Source organism: Gracilinanus agilis, chromosome 1, assembly GCF_016433145.1.
Source record: "Gracilinanus agilis isolate LMUSP501 chromosome 1, AgileGrace, whole genome shotgun sequence".
Lineage (NCBI taxonomy): Eukaryota > Metazoa > Chordata > Mammalia > Didelphimorphia > Didelphidae > Gracilinanus > Gracilinanus agilis.
The window spans coordinates 263,393,991-263,413,758 of record NC_058130.1 but is presented as its reverse complement, the minus strand read 5'-3'; the positions used below and the strand labels follow the sequence as shown (position 1 = coordinate 263,413,758).

The 19,768-nt window shown below is 33.8% G+C and overlaps 1 protein-coding gene across 1 annotated transcript in view; it reads left to right on the top strand.

Annotated features, from left to right (window-relative positions):
• ERCC6L2 (ERCC excision repair 6 like 2) overlaps window positions 1–19,768 on the top strand; it is a 160,982-nt gene that overhangs the window by 57,844 nt on the left and 83,370 nt on the right. The window contains 2 exon segments of the mRNA XM_044679773.1: window positions 10,612–10,728; window positions 12,017–12,136. Coding sequence (XP_044535708.1) covers window positions 10,612–10,728; window positions 12,017–12,136 — 237 coding nt within the window.

Here is a 19,768-nt window from a genome sequence, read left to right as displayed (position 1 = left end):
CTGGTCTGGGCCAGAGTTTCTCTCTCTCAATTTCCCTACCTTCAACCTTCCTAATTGTAAATAAATCAACATAAAAGTCAATTTTGACTTGAGATTATTCCTTAATTGGGGAAATTTCCCCCTGGCGACCACCTTTTAATATATTAAACCCATAAAATCCCTTTTCCCCCTTACACTATGTAGGAATTGTGTACAGTTTACTTACTGAATCCCTTCTGATTTCTTATTGTTTAACTTTTTATGCTTTTAAGTCTTGTATTTGAAAATCAAATTTTCTATTCAGCTCTTTTCTATTTCATCACAAGTGCTTGAAAGTCTTCTATTTCATTAAATATTCATTTTTACCCCTGAAAGATTTTACCCAATTTTGCTAAGTGATTTTTTAAAGTTACTTTATTTATTCATTTTTCTATTAATTTTTCTATGATTAGATGATTCATGTTTTCTCTCTCTCCTTATCCCTCCCCTCTCCCAGAGCTGACAAGCAATTCCACTGGGTTATACATATATGTATTATGTGAGTAAGTGATTCTTGATTATAGTCCTAGTTCTTTGTCCTCTAGAATATTATATTCTAAACTCATATCCTTTCATGCAGAAGTTTTTAAATCTTAATATTATCCTGACTGTGGGTCCACCATGTTTGAATTGTTTGTGGGATTTTTTCCTAGCAGTTTACTATATTTTTTCCTTAACTTTGAAGCACAGGAATTTGGCTACAGTATTCTTTTCAGTTTTCTTTTTGGAATCTCTTTTAGGAGATGATCAACACATTATTTCCATTTCTATTTTGCTCTCTGGTTTTAAGATATCAGGGCAGTTTTGTTTGATAAATTTTTTTTGTGGCATATTCTTATTTTTTTTATTAGACATTTATTAATATTTGTTTTTAATCTGTTTACATACTTTATGCCCCTACTTTTTCCTTCTCCCCCCGCTCTCCACCCACCCATGGCCAACGCACATTTCCACTGGTTGTAATATGTATCCTTGTTCAGGGTCTATTTCCCATTCATGTCCGCCTTAGCCCATGCATTCAAGCAATTGTTTATCTTATATGTTTCCTCTCCTGCAGTCCTTCCTCTGAATGTGGGTAGCATCTTTACCATAAATCCCTCAGAGCTGTCTTGTGTCATTGCAGTGCTGCTGGTACAGGAGCCCATTACATTTGATTTTACCATTTTTTAGTCTCTGTGTACAATGTTCTTCTGGCTCTGCTCCTTTCGCTCTGCATCACTTCCTGGAGGTCTCTCCAATTTGCATGGAATTCCTCCAGTTTATTATTACTTTTAGCACAATAGTATTCCATCACCCGCATATACCACAATTTGTTCAGCCATTCCCCAATTGAAGGACATACCCTCATTTTCCAGTTTTTTGCCACTACAAAAAGCGCAGCTATAAATATTTTCATACAAGTCTGTTTATCTATGAACTGTTTGGGGTACAAACCCAGCAATGGTATGGCTGGATCAAAGGGCAGGCAATCTTTTATAGCACTTTGGGCATAGTTCCAAATTGCCAGCCAGAATGGCTGGATCATTTCACAACTCCACCAGCAATGCATCAATGTCCTGATTTTGCCACATCCCCTCCAACATTCATTACTCTCCCCTTCTTTCATTTTAGCCAATCTGCTAGGTGTGAGGTGATACCTCAGAGTTGTTTTGATTTGCATTTCTCTAATTATTAGAGATTTAGAACACTTTCTCATGTTCTTATTGATACTTTTGATATTCTATTTAAGATTTTTGCATCTATGTTCATTAGGGAGATTGGTCTATAGTTTTCTTTCTCTGTTTTTGATCTCCCTGGCTTTGGAGTCAGTACCATATTTGTGTCATAAAAGGAATTTGGTAGGGCTCTTTCTTTGCTTATCATATCAAATAATTTGTATAGTATTAGGATTAGTTGCTCTTTGAATGTCTGATAGAATTCACTTGTGAATCCATCAGGCCCCGGCGATTTTTTCTTAGGGAGTTCATTGATGGCTTGTTCAATTTCTATTTCTGATATGGGATTATTTAGGTATTTTATTTCTTCTGCTGTTAATCTAGGCAATTTATATTTTTGTAAATATTCATCCATATCTCCTAAATTCTTCTATTTGTTGCCATATAATTGGGCGAAATAGTTCTTAATGATTGCCTTAATTTCCCCTTCATTATAGGTGAGGTCTCCCTTTTCATCTCTAATACTGTCAATTTGCTTTTCTTCTTTCCTTTTTCTTATTAGATTGACTAGTACTTTGTCTATTTTATCTGTTTTTTCAAAATACCAGCTTCTAGTCTTATTTATTAATTCAATAGTTCTTTTACTTTCAATTTTATTAATTTCTCCCTTAATTTTTAGTATTTCTAATTTAGTTTTCATCTGGGGGTTTTTAATTTGCTCACTTTCTAATTTTTTGAGTTGCATACCCAATTCATTAATCTCTGCCCTCCCTAATTTGTTAATATATGCACTCAAGGATATAAATTTCCCCCTGAGTACTGCCTTGGCTGCATCCCACAGAGTTTGGTAGGATGTCTCATCATTGTCATTCTCTTCAATGAAATTGTTGATTGTTTCTATGATTTCTTCTTTGACAAATTGGTTTTGGAGAATAATATTGTTTAATTTCCAATTGGTTTTTGATTTGCCTGTCCAGGTGCCCTTACTGATTATTATTTTTATCGCATTATGATCTGAGAAGGTTACATTTATTACATCTGCTCTTTTGCATTTGTTTGCCATGATTCTATGCCCTATTACATGGTCAGTCTTTGTAAATGTACCATGTGCAGCTGAAAAGAAGGTGTATTCCTTTTTGTCCCTATTTATTTTTCTCCACATATCAATTAAATCTAATTTTTCTAGGGCTTCATTCATCTCTCTTACCATTTTCTTATTTATTTTTTGGTTTGATTTATCTAGATCTGAAAGAGGAATATTTAGATCTCCCACTATTATGGTTTTACTATCTATTTCCTTCTTGAGCTCTGCCAGTTTCTCCTTTATGAATTTGGATGCTATACCACTTGGTGCATATATATAGAGCAATGTTATTTCCTCATTGTTTATACTGCCTTTAATCAGGATGTAATGACCTTCCCTGTCTTTTTTAATCATATCTATTTTTACTTTGGCTCTGTCAGAGATCATGATAGCCACTTCTGCCTTCTTTTCCTCATTTGATGCCCAAAAGATTTTGCTCATACCCTTAACCTTGAACTTGTGTGTGTCTACCCGCCTCATATGTGTTTCTTGTAGATAACCTATGTTAGGATTTTGATTTCTGATCCACTCTGCTATTTGCTTCCATTTTATGAGTGAGTTCATCCCATTCACATTGAGAGTTACAATTGTTAGTTGTGTATTCTCTGACATTTTTGTATCCTCCCCTAGACCCACTCCTTCTTCTTACACTATTTTCTTTTATACCAGTGGTTTGCTTTGAGCCGGTATCCCTTATCCCCTCCCTTGATTGACTTCCCTTTCTGCCCCCTCCCTTGTTGTTCCCCTCTTTTTTTTTAAAGACCAAATTAATTCCCTCCCCCTTCTTCTCCCCTCCCTTTTTTGGCCTCCCCACTCCCCTGCTCCCTTTGGTTTATCCCTTCTGACTTTCTCAGTAGGGTTAGAGTTTTTTTATCCGGATGGATAATAAAGCTACTCTTCCTTCTCCAGGTTAATTACACTGAGAGTAAGGTTTGATTGTGCTCTCTTCCTCTCCTTCTTATGGTATTATTCATCCCCTCCCCTTCCCATGCCCTCTTTGTGTGTAATAGAATATCTTATTTTTCTTATTTACTCGGATTTTTCTTGGTGTCCCCTACTATTCCTCCCCTCTTTCCCACCCCCCATGTCTTCTTAGACCATTTAGTATCCTGTCCTCTCCCTATGAATTATTCTTCTGGTTGCTATAATAGTGAATATTATAATAGTGTATAGAGTTCACTACAGAGAATTATACATAGCATTTCTCCACCTAGTAATACAGATAATTAGATCTTATTTATGCCCTTAAAGAGTCAAGCTTAAAAGACTATGAGTTTTCTTTCTTTTCCCTCTGTTTCTTATTTACCTTTTCATCTTTCTCTTGATATTTGTGGTTGAGTGTCAAACTTTCCATTTAGTCCTGGTCTTTTTTGTTCAAAAACTTGGAATTCTTCAATTTTGTTAAATGCCCATACTTTCCCCTGAAAGTATATGGTTAGTTTCGCTGGGTAGTTGATTCGTGGCTGAAGGCCCAGCTCTCTTGCCTTTCTGAATATTGTATTCCAAGCCTTGCGGTCTTTTAGCGTGGAGGCTGCCAGATCCTGTGTGATCCTTATTGGTGCTCCTTGATATTTGAATTGTCTCTTTCTGGCTTCTTGTAAGATTTTTTCTTTAACTTGAAAGCTCTTCAATTTCGCTATTATATTTCTGGGTGTTGACTTTTCTGGGTCCAGTGTAGAGGGTGATCTATGGATCCTTTCAATGTCTATATTGCCCTCTTGTTGTAGAACTTCAGGGCAATTTTGCTGAATAATTTCTTTAAGTATGGAGTCCAAGTTTCTATTAATTTCTGCCTTTTCTGGAAGACCAATGATTCTCAAGTTGTGTCTTCTAGACCGGTTTTCTTGGTCTGTCACTCTCTCATTGAGATATTTCATGTTTCCTTCTATTTTATCAGTCTTTTGACTTTGTTTTATTTGTTCTTGTTGTCTTGAGAGATCATTGGTTTCTAAATGTTCGATTCTAGTCTTTAAGGACTGGTTTTCGGCTATAATCTTTTGGTTTTCGTCTTTAATATTTTGGTTTTCCTTTTCAATCTGGTCTTTTCTGGTCTTCAGTTGACTTGTCTCACTTTCCAATTGCGAAATTCTGCCTTTTAAACTGTTATTTTCTTGCCAGATTTCTTCCATCTTCTTCAACATTTCATTTTTGAACTCTTCAATAGCTTGTGACCAGCTTTCATTTTTTGGGGGAGGTTTGGATTTTTGTTTTCCCTCCTCTGTTGTCTGGATTTTCTCTGTGTAGAAGTTGTCGAGTGTTCCAGAGTTTCTCTTGATAGTCTTTTTCTTCTGGACTTCCTTATTGCTGGCCATTGTTAGCCCCACCCCTTTTCAGCTTTGTCTTTGCACTCAGGGTCTGCCTGCACCTTGCAAGCTGGGGGGGGGGGGGCGGGAGGCTCCAGTCTCCTTGTCCTCGGGGTCAGGCCTCCTGGTAGTTCCCGGTCTGCCCCTCTGCCCGAGGTTCCTTCAGCAGTCTTTGGGGCTGCTTCCACTGCCGCGCTCCGGTCTGCACTCGGTCCTCACTGGAGGTCCAAGCCTGGGCTGGAGATCGTTATTCAAGCCTAGGGCACTGCCTTTGCCTGCAGATGCTCTTAGGGCTCTGCCTTCATCCAGGCAGAAGGTAGTGAAAGTCCGTGGGCTGGAGATCTTTATTCGCACTTGCCTTCAGCAGTTGGGAAGGGGTGTTTTAGAGGCCTTTGTCCTGGCCTGAGGCGGTGTCTTCACCCATGTGGTGGCTCAGGGAAAGTCTGTGCATGTCCCCAGCCACCTGGGGTCCCTTATCTTGCAGCACACAGGTACAAGCCCCGGGGCTGCCAGTGATTATCTGGTTGCCCCAGTCCTGTTTTCACTCTTGTGCGTTGCCGTTGTGCGAGGTGTGCGGTGTGGGGGGTGGTGGAGGGGCTTCTTCCTCTCCCATTTTAGTGAGAGCTGTTTCACCCCTTTATAGCATGGAAATGCCCCGATTCTGGGTACCTTCAATGCTGCGCCCTGTTGTGGGGTTCCTTCGTTCCTCTGGGCTCGTTTTTATTTCCCCTTGAGGAGTCCTGTAGGCTTTGGTCAGGAGAGATAGAGCAGCTACTCCTTACACTGCCGCCATCTTAACCAGAAGTCTCAATAATTGCTTGTTGATTAATTTTCCAGATCTGTTTGATAAATTTTTGAAAGATGATATCTAGGCTCTTTTGAATCATTTCAGGTGGTCCAATAATATTTTCTTAACCCCTTGCCATCTGTCTTAGTCTCAATTTTAAGACAGAAGAGAGGCAAGGAGTAGAGAGTCAAGGTTAAGTGACTTGCCTAGGATCATATAGTTAGGAAATGTCTAAGAGAAGATTTGAACCCATATCCTCAGGACTCCCGGTCTGACTCTGTCTACTGAGCCACATAACTGTCCCCAGTCCATTAATTTTTAAATTATTTCTCTTCAGTCTGTTTTCCATCTTAGTTATTTTTCCAGTGAGATAGTCTACATTTTCTTCTATTTTTTCATTCTTTTTATTTGATTTTATTGTTTCTTGATGTCCTACTTGCCCAGTTCTATTTTTTAAGAAATTATTTTCTTCATTGAGCTTTTATACTTCCTTTTCTATCTGGTCAGTTCTACTTTTTAAGTTCTTTTCTTCAGTGTATTTTCATGTCTCTTACCATTTGGCCAATTTTGCTTTTTAGAAGTTTCTTCAATAGAATTTTGTGCCTCTTTTATCATTTGGCCTATTGTATTGTTTAAGATCTTATTTTCTTCAGTTTTTTGTGTTTATTTTAGCAAGTTATTGATTTTTTTCATGTTTTTCTTGCTTTATGCCTAATTTTTTTCAACTGCCTCTTTCATTTGATTTTTATAATTCTCACTCACCCACTCTCCCAGCCGTGATCGGGGGAAAAGAGTGAGGATGGAGCTACATACAACTTATATCTTCCCTATGTTAGTATGTAGTGTGAGAAGGAATATGAGAAGCTAGGATTTATAGTCCTAGGGAGTAAAACCTAATTATACAATTCCAAGTTTGTGTTTTGGTCTTCTCTGTCACCATATTAACTTTCTTTCTTTGATCAAGTTCTTTTATTGTTACTTTCTCATTTTTCCAGCTTATTTCCTGAACTTTTAACTTCATGTTAAAATTGGACTCTACTACAGGCATTTTATATATATATATATACATATATATATATATGTATATATATATATTTAGGGTTAGTTTTGGGGTTCTGTAAGTTTTCTTTCTTTCTCTTCTTTTCTTTTGTTTCTTTCAGTTTTTTCCATGATATTATGATCTAAGGAGAGATATCGCTGATCCTCTGACTTATAAATGACCACAAGCACTATCTGCCTTAGAACTATGTCTGGGATCCTCTTTACCCATTGGTATCATTCACTGATATGATAGTGCTCCTCATCTCCCTGAGACTGTGACATGCAAGTATATATGGACAATACAACCAAGTCTTGCACCCAGTGCTAGTTAGTAAAGAATCCTCTATAATATCCTTCTGATGAATTGTCCAGTCCCCTTACCTTCTGTGGACTAAGAGCTCGAGAATCCACTGATCCCATTCTGTCCCATTCTCAACCCAGAATGACAGATCTTTCCTCTTTATCTTCTAAGTTGTTTCATAAGAAAAATTGGTTTTACCTCATCTTTTTGTTGGTTCTATTTCCCAAGAATTTATTTTGAGGTATTATTTTATGATTGTTTGGTAATAAAGAAAATTTTTAAAAATATTCTTCAATTTGCATGTAAAATATAGTTTAGAGGGGAATTTGGGATAGCTCAGGGATAGCTCTTTATTCTACTATCTTGACTCCCCCACTCTTGATTTGAACTCTTAGAGAACACTTCGACCCTGCCCATTATATGTTGAACGTGTTATAGTATTTGTTATATTCCATCCCCTTTCCTCATTAATATAGGTTATTGTTTTTTGCCTAGATTATTTTAACCACCTTTTAATTGGTCTCCTTCCTTTCCTCTTCCCTTCTCCAGACCAAAAATCTCAGCTATATTGATCTGGTAATGTCACTCTCCTTTTCAGGAATTTTCAGTAGCTCCCCATTGTGCATTTGAATAAAATACAAACTTCTTCCTAGCTTTTCACTGAGTCTCATTTGAATAAAATACAAACTGCTTCTTAGCTTTTCACTGAGGCCCACAACAGTGTAGTTATCACTTTCCATGTTTTTCAGTAGGTTGTTTTTTTAGACAATACTTTTTTGCAAAACTACTTTCTGATCTTGTCCTTTTCTTACTACACATCTAAACTGTATATCTTTAATTTCTATGCATAATGATATGCTTTTCAACATTCAAAATTGAGCACAAATCTTTTTTTTTCCTTCCCTGACACTTGGTGCAATGTTTTGTATAGATACAGAACTTAATTTTTCTCAAATATCCTTGTATTTATTTCAAAAATTCATTACTTAAGAGGATCTTTGGTGCCACACTAAAATTATTATTTAACACATGTTCACTTATAAAGATGTTAGGCATAAAGTTTTTCTTAAATTTTTTTTTCAGTTATTTATCAGAGGCTACTAAAGGTTGTCAATTTGAGATGATAAGAAAAAAGTCTTAGCAAAGAGTTGATTAAATATTAGCAATGGAAATTTTGTAATGTGAGTTAAAACTATTTATTTTGATCATTGACTCACTCATGGCTTAACCGATATAGTTGTTTTCAAAAATTGGCATGTTTAAATTCATTCTCATATGACTAGCAAAAGATATCACTACCTAATATCATTACTCTTGAAATAGTAGAAAACATTCATATAGTGTTTCAGGTTTCTTCACTTACTCGGTAGAATCATTATTGTTTCCTTTTATGTAAAAAATGACTTGATTTACAATTTAGTTTACTTTGACAGTTTCAATTTTCTTTTACATGTAACTGCCTATTATAAAATAGCTCCTTAATTTTCCATGCCAGTTTCAAAATATATTACTTCTGTGTGAGTCCCAGAGTTATTCCCATGAAAATTGTATCTATATATCAAAGAAAATAGGAAGAAAGTTTTCAGTTTTGCAACATTGTCCTCCCACTATTTCTTTTTCCCACTCTTTCAAATTTACATTTTATTTTCTAATACATTTTCCTCATACTTAGTCTAGTAAGGATTTGCCATTTTTATGTTGTTTTCTTGTATCTTATTTAATTTTATTTATTTTATTTTTCCTATGTAATTTGCTTAGGGAAAATGACAATGGAAATAACAGTGAATAGATGTTTCTGTGAAATACTACTATGTGCAATCCTTATAATCAACCTTGCTCTGTTGTGTAATGGGGAGAATTTAGGAAAGGTGTGTGGTAAAAGGGATTTTGAAGGGAGGTTGTCAGGGACTTGCTAGGTAAGTAATATGGGTTCCAGGTAGGATGGAATAGGGAGATCCAGGATATAATATGAGGCTGAAGTCAGGGAGTATAGCCCTGAAGGGAACAAAGATCTTCAGGGAGAGGAGGAATTAATCTAAACAGGCAAAAACAGCAGGGTTTATAAACTAGGATTTAGACTAAAGACAAACTGAGGGAAATAGACTGAATTGAAATTAACTACAGGCTTTAGTTAATTTCACAGGAAGGGACTTGTTTTGAAGTTACACCTTCCTTCAAGATGGATACCCCGGCTTCCCTTCAAGCCCAGAGTATATTGGTTCTTCCCCTCTCCTTCCCTTTTCTTACTAATTAACTGACAAAGTAACTATCAGGTCTGTTGAAACACAAAAGGGTTTATTATCTTCTCAGGTTGATTTAAAAGTGGATTGAGGAAGCCCTAACAGTTGTTTAAAGAAACCTCAGGTGGGGGAAGGGAGGCAGAGATGGGGTTTGACCAAGGACCTGCCTTAACTCAGCTCTCAAGGCGATCTTTGAAATCTAAAGGGAATAAGATGATGACTAACTAACTTCTCTAGATAAAATACTGCCAAATTATAGTTAAACCCCTCACAGATTTGAACTACTCTCTGATTTACTGTCCTTATTCACTCCACAGACATTTAAGGTAAGGGAAGGAAGGTAGGAAAATGAGGTAGGGTATGGAGATACAAAGGGTTTATCCAAATTAACAATTCTTAAATATTCCAAAGCTAGACTAATTTTTCAATTCTTCAGATAGGCAAAGAAGCAGCTCAGCTGGTCTGATTCTCTCTACACAAGATCCCCAAACCAACTGAAACTCTCCTTCAAGATTCTAAACTCCTAACTGATTTCAGAACTCATCCAAAGCTTGAAAAAAACTGTCATGACCCTCTCTCTCTGCACTACAGTTGCCATTGAGTCTCTGGCTGCAAAAATATTTAACCCAGTATGTTGCCTTTTTATGCCTTTCTATAATGCAAAACTGTGCTTTGTATTTTTCTTAAAGAAGAACCAACACAACATCCTTTGATTGAAACACAGAGTGTAAATATGCATTAACAAAATAAGATAATATGCATTTTAGGTGCATATTACAGGAAAACCAACAATCTGCTCTTTTTTTGAGAAATGAAGGCTTAATTCAGGCTACTTTAAAATCTTTCCCTGACCTTTCTTCCTCTCCCCCCAAAGATGAATGTTCTCTTCAAATTACCCTGTATCTATTTATCTATCACAGTTATACTGTTAACTCTTTAAGAGCTGGAGATGTTTCAGTTTTGTCTTTTTATATTTATTTTCCATCCTTGAGCTTCCCACCTACTGTTTCATAACTACTATTTATTAACACCTACTGTTTAATAAATGTTTGCTAAATTAAGTTGACTTGTACTCATTTTATGCCAAGGAATCAAAAGCAATGCATGTGTTCTGGAATCTGAGTAGCATTAGATCTTTTCTAATACTTTCCTTTTTTTTTCTTTTTCTTTCAATTTTTCTAGACCAATTCATATGGAGAAACAATGAAAGCCCTATATTTCAGTTATCTTTCAATCCTACAAAAGGTATCTAATCATGCAGCATTGCTACAGGCCAGCAGTAACACTAGTAAACAGCAGGTTCGTCTCTTTTTTTTTTTTGTTGGGCTTTTTTTTTTTCTGGCAAATTTAGACTAAAATTTGTTGTAATATATGTTATCTAGGTGTTCTACTTTATATTTATTTAATTTAAGTAAAAACTGATTTGCTCATATTTGTATTATTGAAAGATTTTCAAATGGTTTGAGTTCATACTGTTGGAATTTAAACATCCAGAAAATTTAATAGATAATATAAAAGTGGTCTGAACTACTATAATTCAAAATGAACTAGCTAATTGTTAATGTATGTATAAATACACACATATGTGTCATATAGTAAAAAGATTGTTTCATAAACTAACAACAGTCATTAAGTACAAAATTTAGGCTAATGTTCTAATTTTACTTTGTCCATTATCATTTGTGTAATGGATACACATGAACACAATAGGAATAAAGGATTAAGCGTTAATTAAGTCTTGACTAGCTTTTACCTTTTGTGCTAGCAAAAGTTTAGGTATTTGGAGTATGGGATCATGATGTTTAAATGTATTTCATTTTAGCGTGGTAAAGAAGAAAAAAACTAAAATTAAAAGCCAGGGTGCCTATGTATTTAAATCTCATCCAGAGGTTCTTAACATTTTGTATGTCCTCAGCACCTTTGGCAATCTGGTAAAGCCTATGCACCCTTTCTCAAAATAATATTTTTAAGTGCAGAAAATAAATTACATACTAATATAAGGTAAACTAATTATGTTAGAATATACTTTTCAAAATGTTTTTTAAAAAGCAAGTTTGAAAGCTACAGATTAAGAAACCCTGTTCAAATTCCTACTCTGTTACTAATTATGAAATTGGCCATCTGACTTCCCTGGACTTACATTTTTCTTATCTACAAATGAAAAAGGGTGGAATAGGTATTCTTTAGTATTTCTTCCAGCACTAGGGTTCTACTTTTATTGGTCCAGTTAATGATTCTTTGTACATTTCTCTATTCTATTAAACATTTAATATTATATTTTTGAAATTTATATCATTTTACTTTTTAGGAACATTTGGTACTTGATATTGAAAACCTGAAGAATTCTAGGTATATTTGATTACATAATAATTTATGTAAGGTCCAGTGAAATCTTTTTCACTTTAATGTCTAATGTGCTAGTGGTCAAATTGCAAATAGCCAAATGTGCAAAGTAATGCATTACTTTGAACTGACAGTTTGCCAGTAGAAGACAGTTTCATGTTTCAAATTTAATTCATATTGATTAGTGCCTTGAATAAGATTTTCTTATTTATTAAATTCTTTTCACTTTCCCTCTTTTCTTTAGGAAGCACATCTAAAAAGGATATGCAATCAAGTTTTTTCCAAATTCAAAGATTTTATGCAGAAGAGTAAAGATGCAGCCTTTGAAACTATTTCTGATCCAAAATATAGTGGCAAAATGAAGGTAAATATTTTAGGTGTATTGGAAGAAATTATATAAAGTGCAAACCATTTCTCACCTATTTCACTTAAACTCCTATAAAATAAATCTAAAGGGGGCAGCTGGGTAGCTCAGTGGAGTGAGAGCCAGGCCTAGTGACGGGAGGTCCTGGGTCAAATCTGGCCTCAGACACTTCCCAGCTGTGTGACCCTGGGCAAGTCACTTGACCCCCATTGCCTACCCTTATCACTCTTCCACCTATAAGTCAATACACAGAAGTTAAGGGTTTAAAATGAAATTTAAAAAAAATAAATAAATACATCTAAAGTATATGTTTTTATGTCTATAGGTCATTACATCCTTTTTAGAATGTATACTATAGGCTCTTCATTGCTAAATGGTTTGGTCATACTGATATGATAAAAATGAAATAATGCCAAGTAAGTTAATTTATATAGCTGTTGCATGCCATTCATACAAGTGCTATTTTTATAAAATTAGGAGAAATATTAACAACATTCATAACATAATAAAAAAGATCTAGACTCTCAAGGAAAATAATAGATAAAAATAAAAATGGAGAAGAAATAGCAATTTTAGACTTGAAATTAATTATATAATAAATTTTTATGTTATAAAAATAAAATTTTAATTACCAAAACTCTTTGTTATTGGTTTAAAGTAGAATAGTAGATCATTGGTACAGACTACACAAAAAAGAATCAGAAAAAAATTTTAATTAATAAGCTCTTCACTAAACCTGAAAAAATTATTTGGGGAAGACATTTTTTTTGAAAAACAAATTGCTGTGAAACCTGAAGAGAGATTGGGCAAAATTGGGCAAAACTTTTGGTGAGGTATCCTTAATCTAGATCCATAAATAAATTTCAGGCAGATTCATACATTGGAAGGGAAAAAATTGCACCATTATTTTATATATATATTTAAACATGTACATCAAAATATTTGTGGTAGTATTCTTTGTGCTTTAATTAAAGTAATTAAGGGAACAAAGGAATTAAAAACAAAGTTGATGCTTATTCCTTGGGGAATGATGGCGAAACAAACTAGTAAAATGGAATATTACTATGCCTTAATGAATGACAAGTATGAATAATTGAGTTACATAACAAAACTTGCATAACAATGTATAGTTCAGTAAGCAGAACCAAGAAAACAATACATATAATTACTGCAACTGTGTTCAACCTCAAAGGAAAATTAAGAAAATGTATCTCCCCTTCAAAAGAGGTTTGGAAAAGTAATATGGGTACAGAACATTGGCATCTGCTTCTAGACACAGCTGATATCTTAGTTGGTTTGGCTTATAGAGAATGGCTTGTTGGATTGAATAGGAGAGAGGTGTATTTGGAAATAAATGTGATATAAAATCATAAAATATAAAGAAAAAATAAAAGAATATTAAAAATAACCAGTTTTGTCCAAAAAGTATGTTAAAGTTTCTGTTAGCTAAACAGTATACAGAAATATAGCTATGGCATTATGACTGTGATAAGTTAATTAAGCACTCAGTGTTCCAGGGAATTCTAAGACTGCAGGACAGTAAAGAGAATGCATTAATATAAGAGATTTATTTATTCAAACATCCCTTTACAGAATTAAAGAAAAATATAGATAAATAAAAATAAGAAATATAATTGCTTTTCCTATTGAATTTTTTTTACCTATAGATCATTTGACTTTTCTTATTTTTTCTTTTCTATTTATTATATTAGTTTTTCTAATTTAAAAATCATCCATGCATACCTATTGATATTCCAAGTTGAATATAATGAATAACTTTAAAATATACTGTTATAGTCTTTCATAATTTTATCTATATTTATTGTAATATTGACCTATAGTTCTTTTTCTATTTTATTCATTCTTGGTTTTTATATCAGGACCATATTTATCTTATAAGATAACTTGGGTATAGTAAAAATAAATTATGTAGCATAGCATAAAAATCGATTGTTCTTTTAATTGTAAATCCATGTAGTTTATTAGGGCTTTTTTTGTAAGTTTATGGCTTATTGGGTTTGGGGGTCTTTAATTTTGGTTCTTCTCTTTTCATTAATTTATGATTTTGTACTGCTTATTTATTTTTTAAAATTCTCAATTTTGCTGGCACATTATTAGATATAGAAATTTCTGACCATTTTATTTACTGACTTTGTCTTAATTGTGCATTTTTTAGTTTCATTTTTTTACATTCTAGAGATTTAGATTTGCTGTCTTTTTAAATCAAATGTTAATGACCTATTGATGTTTAGGACAACAAAATGGAATTATTTTTAAGAATCATGTAGAAGCTCATGAAGGAAAGCAATATGAAGTAAGTCTATAGGTAGGAATAATTTAAGGATGGTACTTAAATGTCGGTATTTCTTGTGGAATTTGGAAAGTCTTTGTAAGTTATTATGGAGATATTATTTAGCTCTGCTACCATTGCATGAGTTGCTTTCATAGAATTATCAAGCTTAATAAGTTTACTGACAATTCCTAAGAGAAGGGGAGATGATGGTTACTCGGGCACTTTTCCCTAACTAGATGCTGTCAACTAATCTGAGCTGAATGTTTTGTATTCGCTATGTATTCAGTAAAAATTTGCTAAATAACAGTTATCCTAGTAGCTTTTAAGAGCTCTATTTCAATTTAATAAATTGTTATCTTGACCTTCCACAGGTGTCTATACTAGGCAAACTGCTGTAGTAGAATCCAGTTCCATTTCACAGACCTATATTCTTTAAAATGGTTCTTTCCAAATGATACATGTAAAACCCAGTGGATTTGTTTGTTGACTATGATAAGGAGGAGGGGAGAGAGAGGAGGGAAGGGAAAGAACATGAAGCATGTAACCATAGAAAAATATTCTAAATTAATTAATTTAATTAATACATTTAAAAATGAAAATAGATAAATAAATAAAATAGTCCAGTACTCAGGACTAGCAGGACTTTTAGGGAACAATTTCACGACTATATAGGAAGGATGAAGAACAAAGAGAATATTCTCCACATCCAGAATCTTGGTTTTCTGGAGTCCCCCCCGCCCTCCTCTGGAATGGAAAGATTGAAGAGCTTTTTCTTCTTCTATTTACTCTAGGCAGATAGTTTTCCCACCTAGTGAGCCAGGAGCCAGAGAACAGGAATCGAAGTAGTCCCTTCTCTGGTAGACTGGATGGATGATGGTCCCCTCAATAGAAATAGAGAAGTTAGAGACAAAAGAATGTTCTACAGAAAATATGAGTTAAATTCTTATAACTTATTCATGAGAAAGGATATAGAAAATAAAGAAGAAAAAGCAAATATTCCTAAGGGCATATCCCTGAGAAAAAACCTAGATCTTTGGTTACTGCTGTGAAAGGAGGCTTAAAATGCCAGTAGCTGCCAGATTTTAATATGTTTAGACTACTTAACCCCTCAATAAGTAGAACACAATATTATTCATTATTAAGACCTTTTTAAGAAATTTCATGGGTCACTATGACACTAAAATTCTTGGTGAGGTATACAAAAAAGTGGGCAGCATTGATTTTTATCACATGACTAAGTGTAACCACATTTCATGAAACATTTTCTGTTATCTATATATTTATATATAATGAGATATATATATGTATATATATATATATAAAAGATGTTCTCATGATAAGTATTTGAAAAACAATAGTTACCCATAATGAAGATAATGATAACTTCTGAACCAATATATGTTCTACCAAGAAATTTTTAAGACTGCAAAATTAAATCAGTTTATACTTTAATCTTTTCTAATATCAACACATTTGAATGGATATGAGTAAAACAAAGATATATAAGATGGAAAACATAGTTGAGGAATAAGAAATGATAGATGGTAAAGGCTCATAGAGTAACCTCACACCTATCTTCCATGAATCTTTTTTAGAAAATCAGTGGACAAGAAAAACACTGAATAAATCATGAAAAATAAATTGATTATGTTCTAATGGAAAGGAAATAACTATTTATAATGAAGTAGTTATTTCTGTATTAGGCATCTGTTTTCACTCAGACCAACTACTTGTTAGAGGAGAGATCAAAATCAATATAATATTAGAACAAAGAAAGTTAATAAAAACATGTGGCACATATTTTGAACACCTTTAACCTGAACTATTAAACAAATGATACTTAAAATTGAAATGGATAAAAGAACTGACATTGACAGAGTATAATCATTTCCTGAGAAAATTTAGTAGATATAAATCAAATCACCACAAGCAAATTAAAATATTTTAAGTATCTCCTAATCCAGCAACACTCTTTTAATCAAACTGAAAGAAATACAACAACCAAGGTAAGCAACGATGTAGAATATAACTAAAAAATATGGAAGATGAGGATATAAGATCATGAATAATATTGCCCTCAAAACCAGAAAATGCAATGAGAGGCAAAATACATTTACTGAAACTTTGTGAGAGTCCCAAATATGTCTTATCATTGTTAGGGCATTTACAGATTAAAATAGAAGGACAAAATTTATGACTTGATGAACTATTATCTGGATTAAGTATATTTGATTCCAAATAAACAGTTTTTTAAAGTGGATTATATTAGGAAGGTATAGTCTTATGATTGTCATAATTGAGAGTTTTGGAGTTAAGCTGGAGTCTCTTTGCTAGTATTCTATTTAAGATTTTTGCATCTATGTTCATTAGGGAGATTGGTCTATAGTTTTCTTTCTCTGTTTTTGATCTTCCTGGCTTTGGAATCAGTACCATTTTAGTGTCATAAAAGGAATTTGGTAAAACTCCTTCTTTGCTTATTATATGAAATGATTTGTATACTATTGGGATTATTTGTTCTTTGAATGTTTGATAGAATTCACTTGTAAATCCATCTGGCCTTGGTGATTTTTTCTTAGGGAGTTCTTTGATGGCTTGTTCAATTTCTTTTTCTGATATTGGATCATTTAAGTATTCTATTTCTTCTGCTGTTAATCTAGGCAATTTATATTTTTGTAAATATTCATCCATATCACCTAGATTGCTATATTTATTGCCATATAATTGGGCAAAATAGTTTGTAATGATTGCCTTAATTTCTTCTTCATTAGAGGTAAGGTCTCCCTTTTCATCTTTGATACTGTTAATTTGATTTTCTTCTTTCCTTTTTTTTATTAGATTTACCAGTACTTTGTCTGTTTTATCTGTTTTTTCAAAGTACCAACTCCTAGACTTACTTGTTAATTAAATAGTTCTTTTACTTTTGATTTTATTTTCTCCTTTGATTTTTAGTATTTCTAAATTAGTTTTCATCTAGGGATTTTTAATTTGTTCATTTTCTAGTTTTTAAGTTGCCTGCCCAATTTATTGACCTCTGCCCTACTTAATTTGTTAATATATGCACTCAGTGATAGAAATTTTCCCCTTAGTACTGCTTTGGCTGCATCCCATAGCTTTTGGTAAGAAGTCTCATTGCTGTCATTCTCTTCAATGAAATTATTAATTGTTTTTATGTTCTTTAACTGATTTTGGATAATTATTTAATTGTATATTATTTAATTTCCAATTAGTTTTTGGTTTGTCTCACCATGTAGCCTTGCTAATAACTATTTTTATTGCATTATGATCTGATATGGTCGCATTTATTATTTCTGCATTTTTGCATTTTTTTGCCATGCTTCTATGCCCTAATACATCATCAATCTTTGTGAATGTTCCATGTGCTGCTGAAAAGAAGATGTATTCCTTTTTGTACCTGTTTATTTTTCTCCATATATCTATTAACTCTAATTTTTCCAAGATTTCATTCATGTCTCTTACCTCTTTCTCATTTATTTTTTGGTTTGATTTATCTAGATCTGATAGAGGAAGGTTCAAGTCTCCTACTAGTATAGTTTTATTATCTATTTCCTTCTTGAATTCTGCCAGTTTTTACTTTAGAAATTTAGATGCTATACTATTTGGTGCATACATAGTGAGTACTGCTATTTCTTCATTGTTTATTCTGCCTTTTATCAGGATGTAATTACCTTCCCTACCTCATTTTTTTTTTTACACCCTTACCTTCCGTCTTGGAGTCAATACTGTGTATTGGCTCCAAAGCAGAAGAGTGGTAAGGGTAGGCAATGGGGGTCAAGTGACTTGCCCAGGGTCATACAGCTTGGAAGTGACTGAGACCAGATTTGAACCTAGGACCTCCCGTCTCTAGGCCTGGCTCTCAATCCACTGAGCTGCCCAGCTGCCCCCTTCCCTATCTCTTTTAACCAGTTCTATTTTCTCTTTGGCTTTGTCAGAAATCAAGATTGCAACCCTTGCCTTCTTTTTCTCAGCTGAAGCCCAATAGATTTTGCTCCAGCCTTTTTTTTTTTTTTAACTTTATGTATGTCTACCTGTCTCGTGTATTTCTTATAGACAACATATGGTAGGATTTTTATTTCTAATCCACTTTGCTATTAGCTTCCCTTTTATGGGCCAATTCATCCCATTCACATTCAGAATTATAATTATCAACTGTGTATTCCCAGACATTTTGATTCCCTCTCCTTGTCCTTCCCTTTCTTCTTTCACTCTTTCTTTCTTTACCAGTGTTTTGTTTTTAATCAGTTTTCCCTTCTTATTCCCCTCTTATTGTTCTTTGGGGTCTTTTAAAGATACATCCCCCTCCCTCTCTAGTATGTCTTCCCTCCCGACAAGTCCCTTTGTTCCCCTTCTACTTTTCTATAGGGTGCAAATCAATTCTATGCCCCAGTGGATCTGATTGTTCTTCCTTCTTTTAGTTCATTTCAATGCACTTAAAGTATTTCCTTCCTCTAGCCTCTTTTCCCTTCCATTGTATTTGTCTTCTCCCTTGTTTGCCCCATGTACTTCTTTATGAAATATAAATTAACTCCATTTTGTCTGTTTTCACATTTCTCTTAATATTATCTCCTTTTTTTACCTCTAGTTACACACACACACACACACATCTTGACATTTCATATTATACAGTTTGTCCTTGTTCTCTCTAAATATACTTCTTCAAGCTACCCTGTTGATAATAACAATTTTTTAGAATTACCAATATCTTCTTTTCTTAAAGAGATATAAGTCAATTGAACTTTTGGGTCTCTTAAGGAAAAGTTTTTTTTTTTTTTTTAACCTCTCTTAATTACCTTATGGTGATTCTCTTGAGTTCTGAGTTTGGGCAGCAAACTCTCTGTTTAAGTCCAGTTTTTCCTCTAAGAATGCTTGGAAGTCTTCAATTTTGTTGAATGACCATACTTTCCTCTGCAAGAATATAGTCAGTTTTGCTGGATAGTTAATTCTTGATTGTAGACCCAGATATCTTGCTTTCCGGAATATTATATTCTATGCCTTCCAGTCCTTCAGTGTAGATACAGCCAGATCTGGTGTTATCCTAACTATGGTTCCCTGGTATCGGAATGACTTCTTCTTAGCAACTTGTAATATTTTTTCCTTGGTCTGATAGTTTTTGAATTTGGCTATAATATTCCTGGAAGTTGTCAGTTGTGGATTTAATGTAGGAGGTGATCTGTGGATTCTTTCAATTTCTACTCTTCCCCCTTGTTCGAGAATGTCAGGACTGTTTTCTCAAATAATTTCCTGAAGGATGATATAAGGCTTTTTCTTTTGTCATGATGTTCTGGTAGACCAATAATTCTTAAATTGTCTCTTCAAGATCT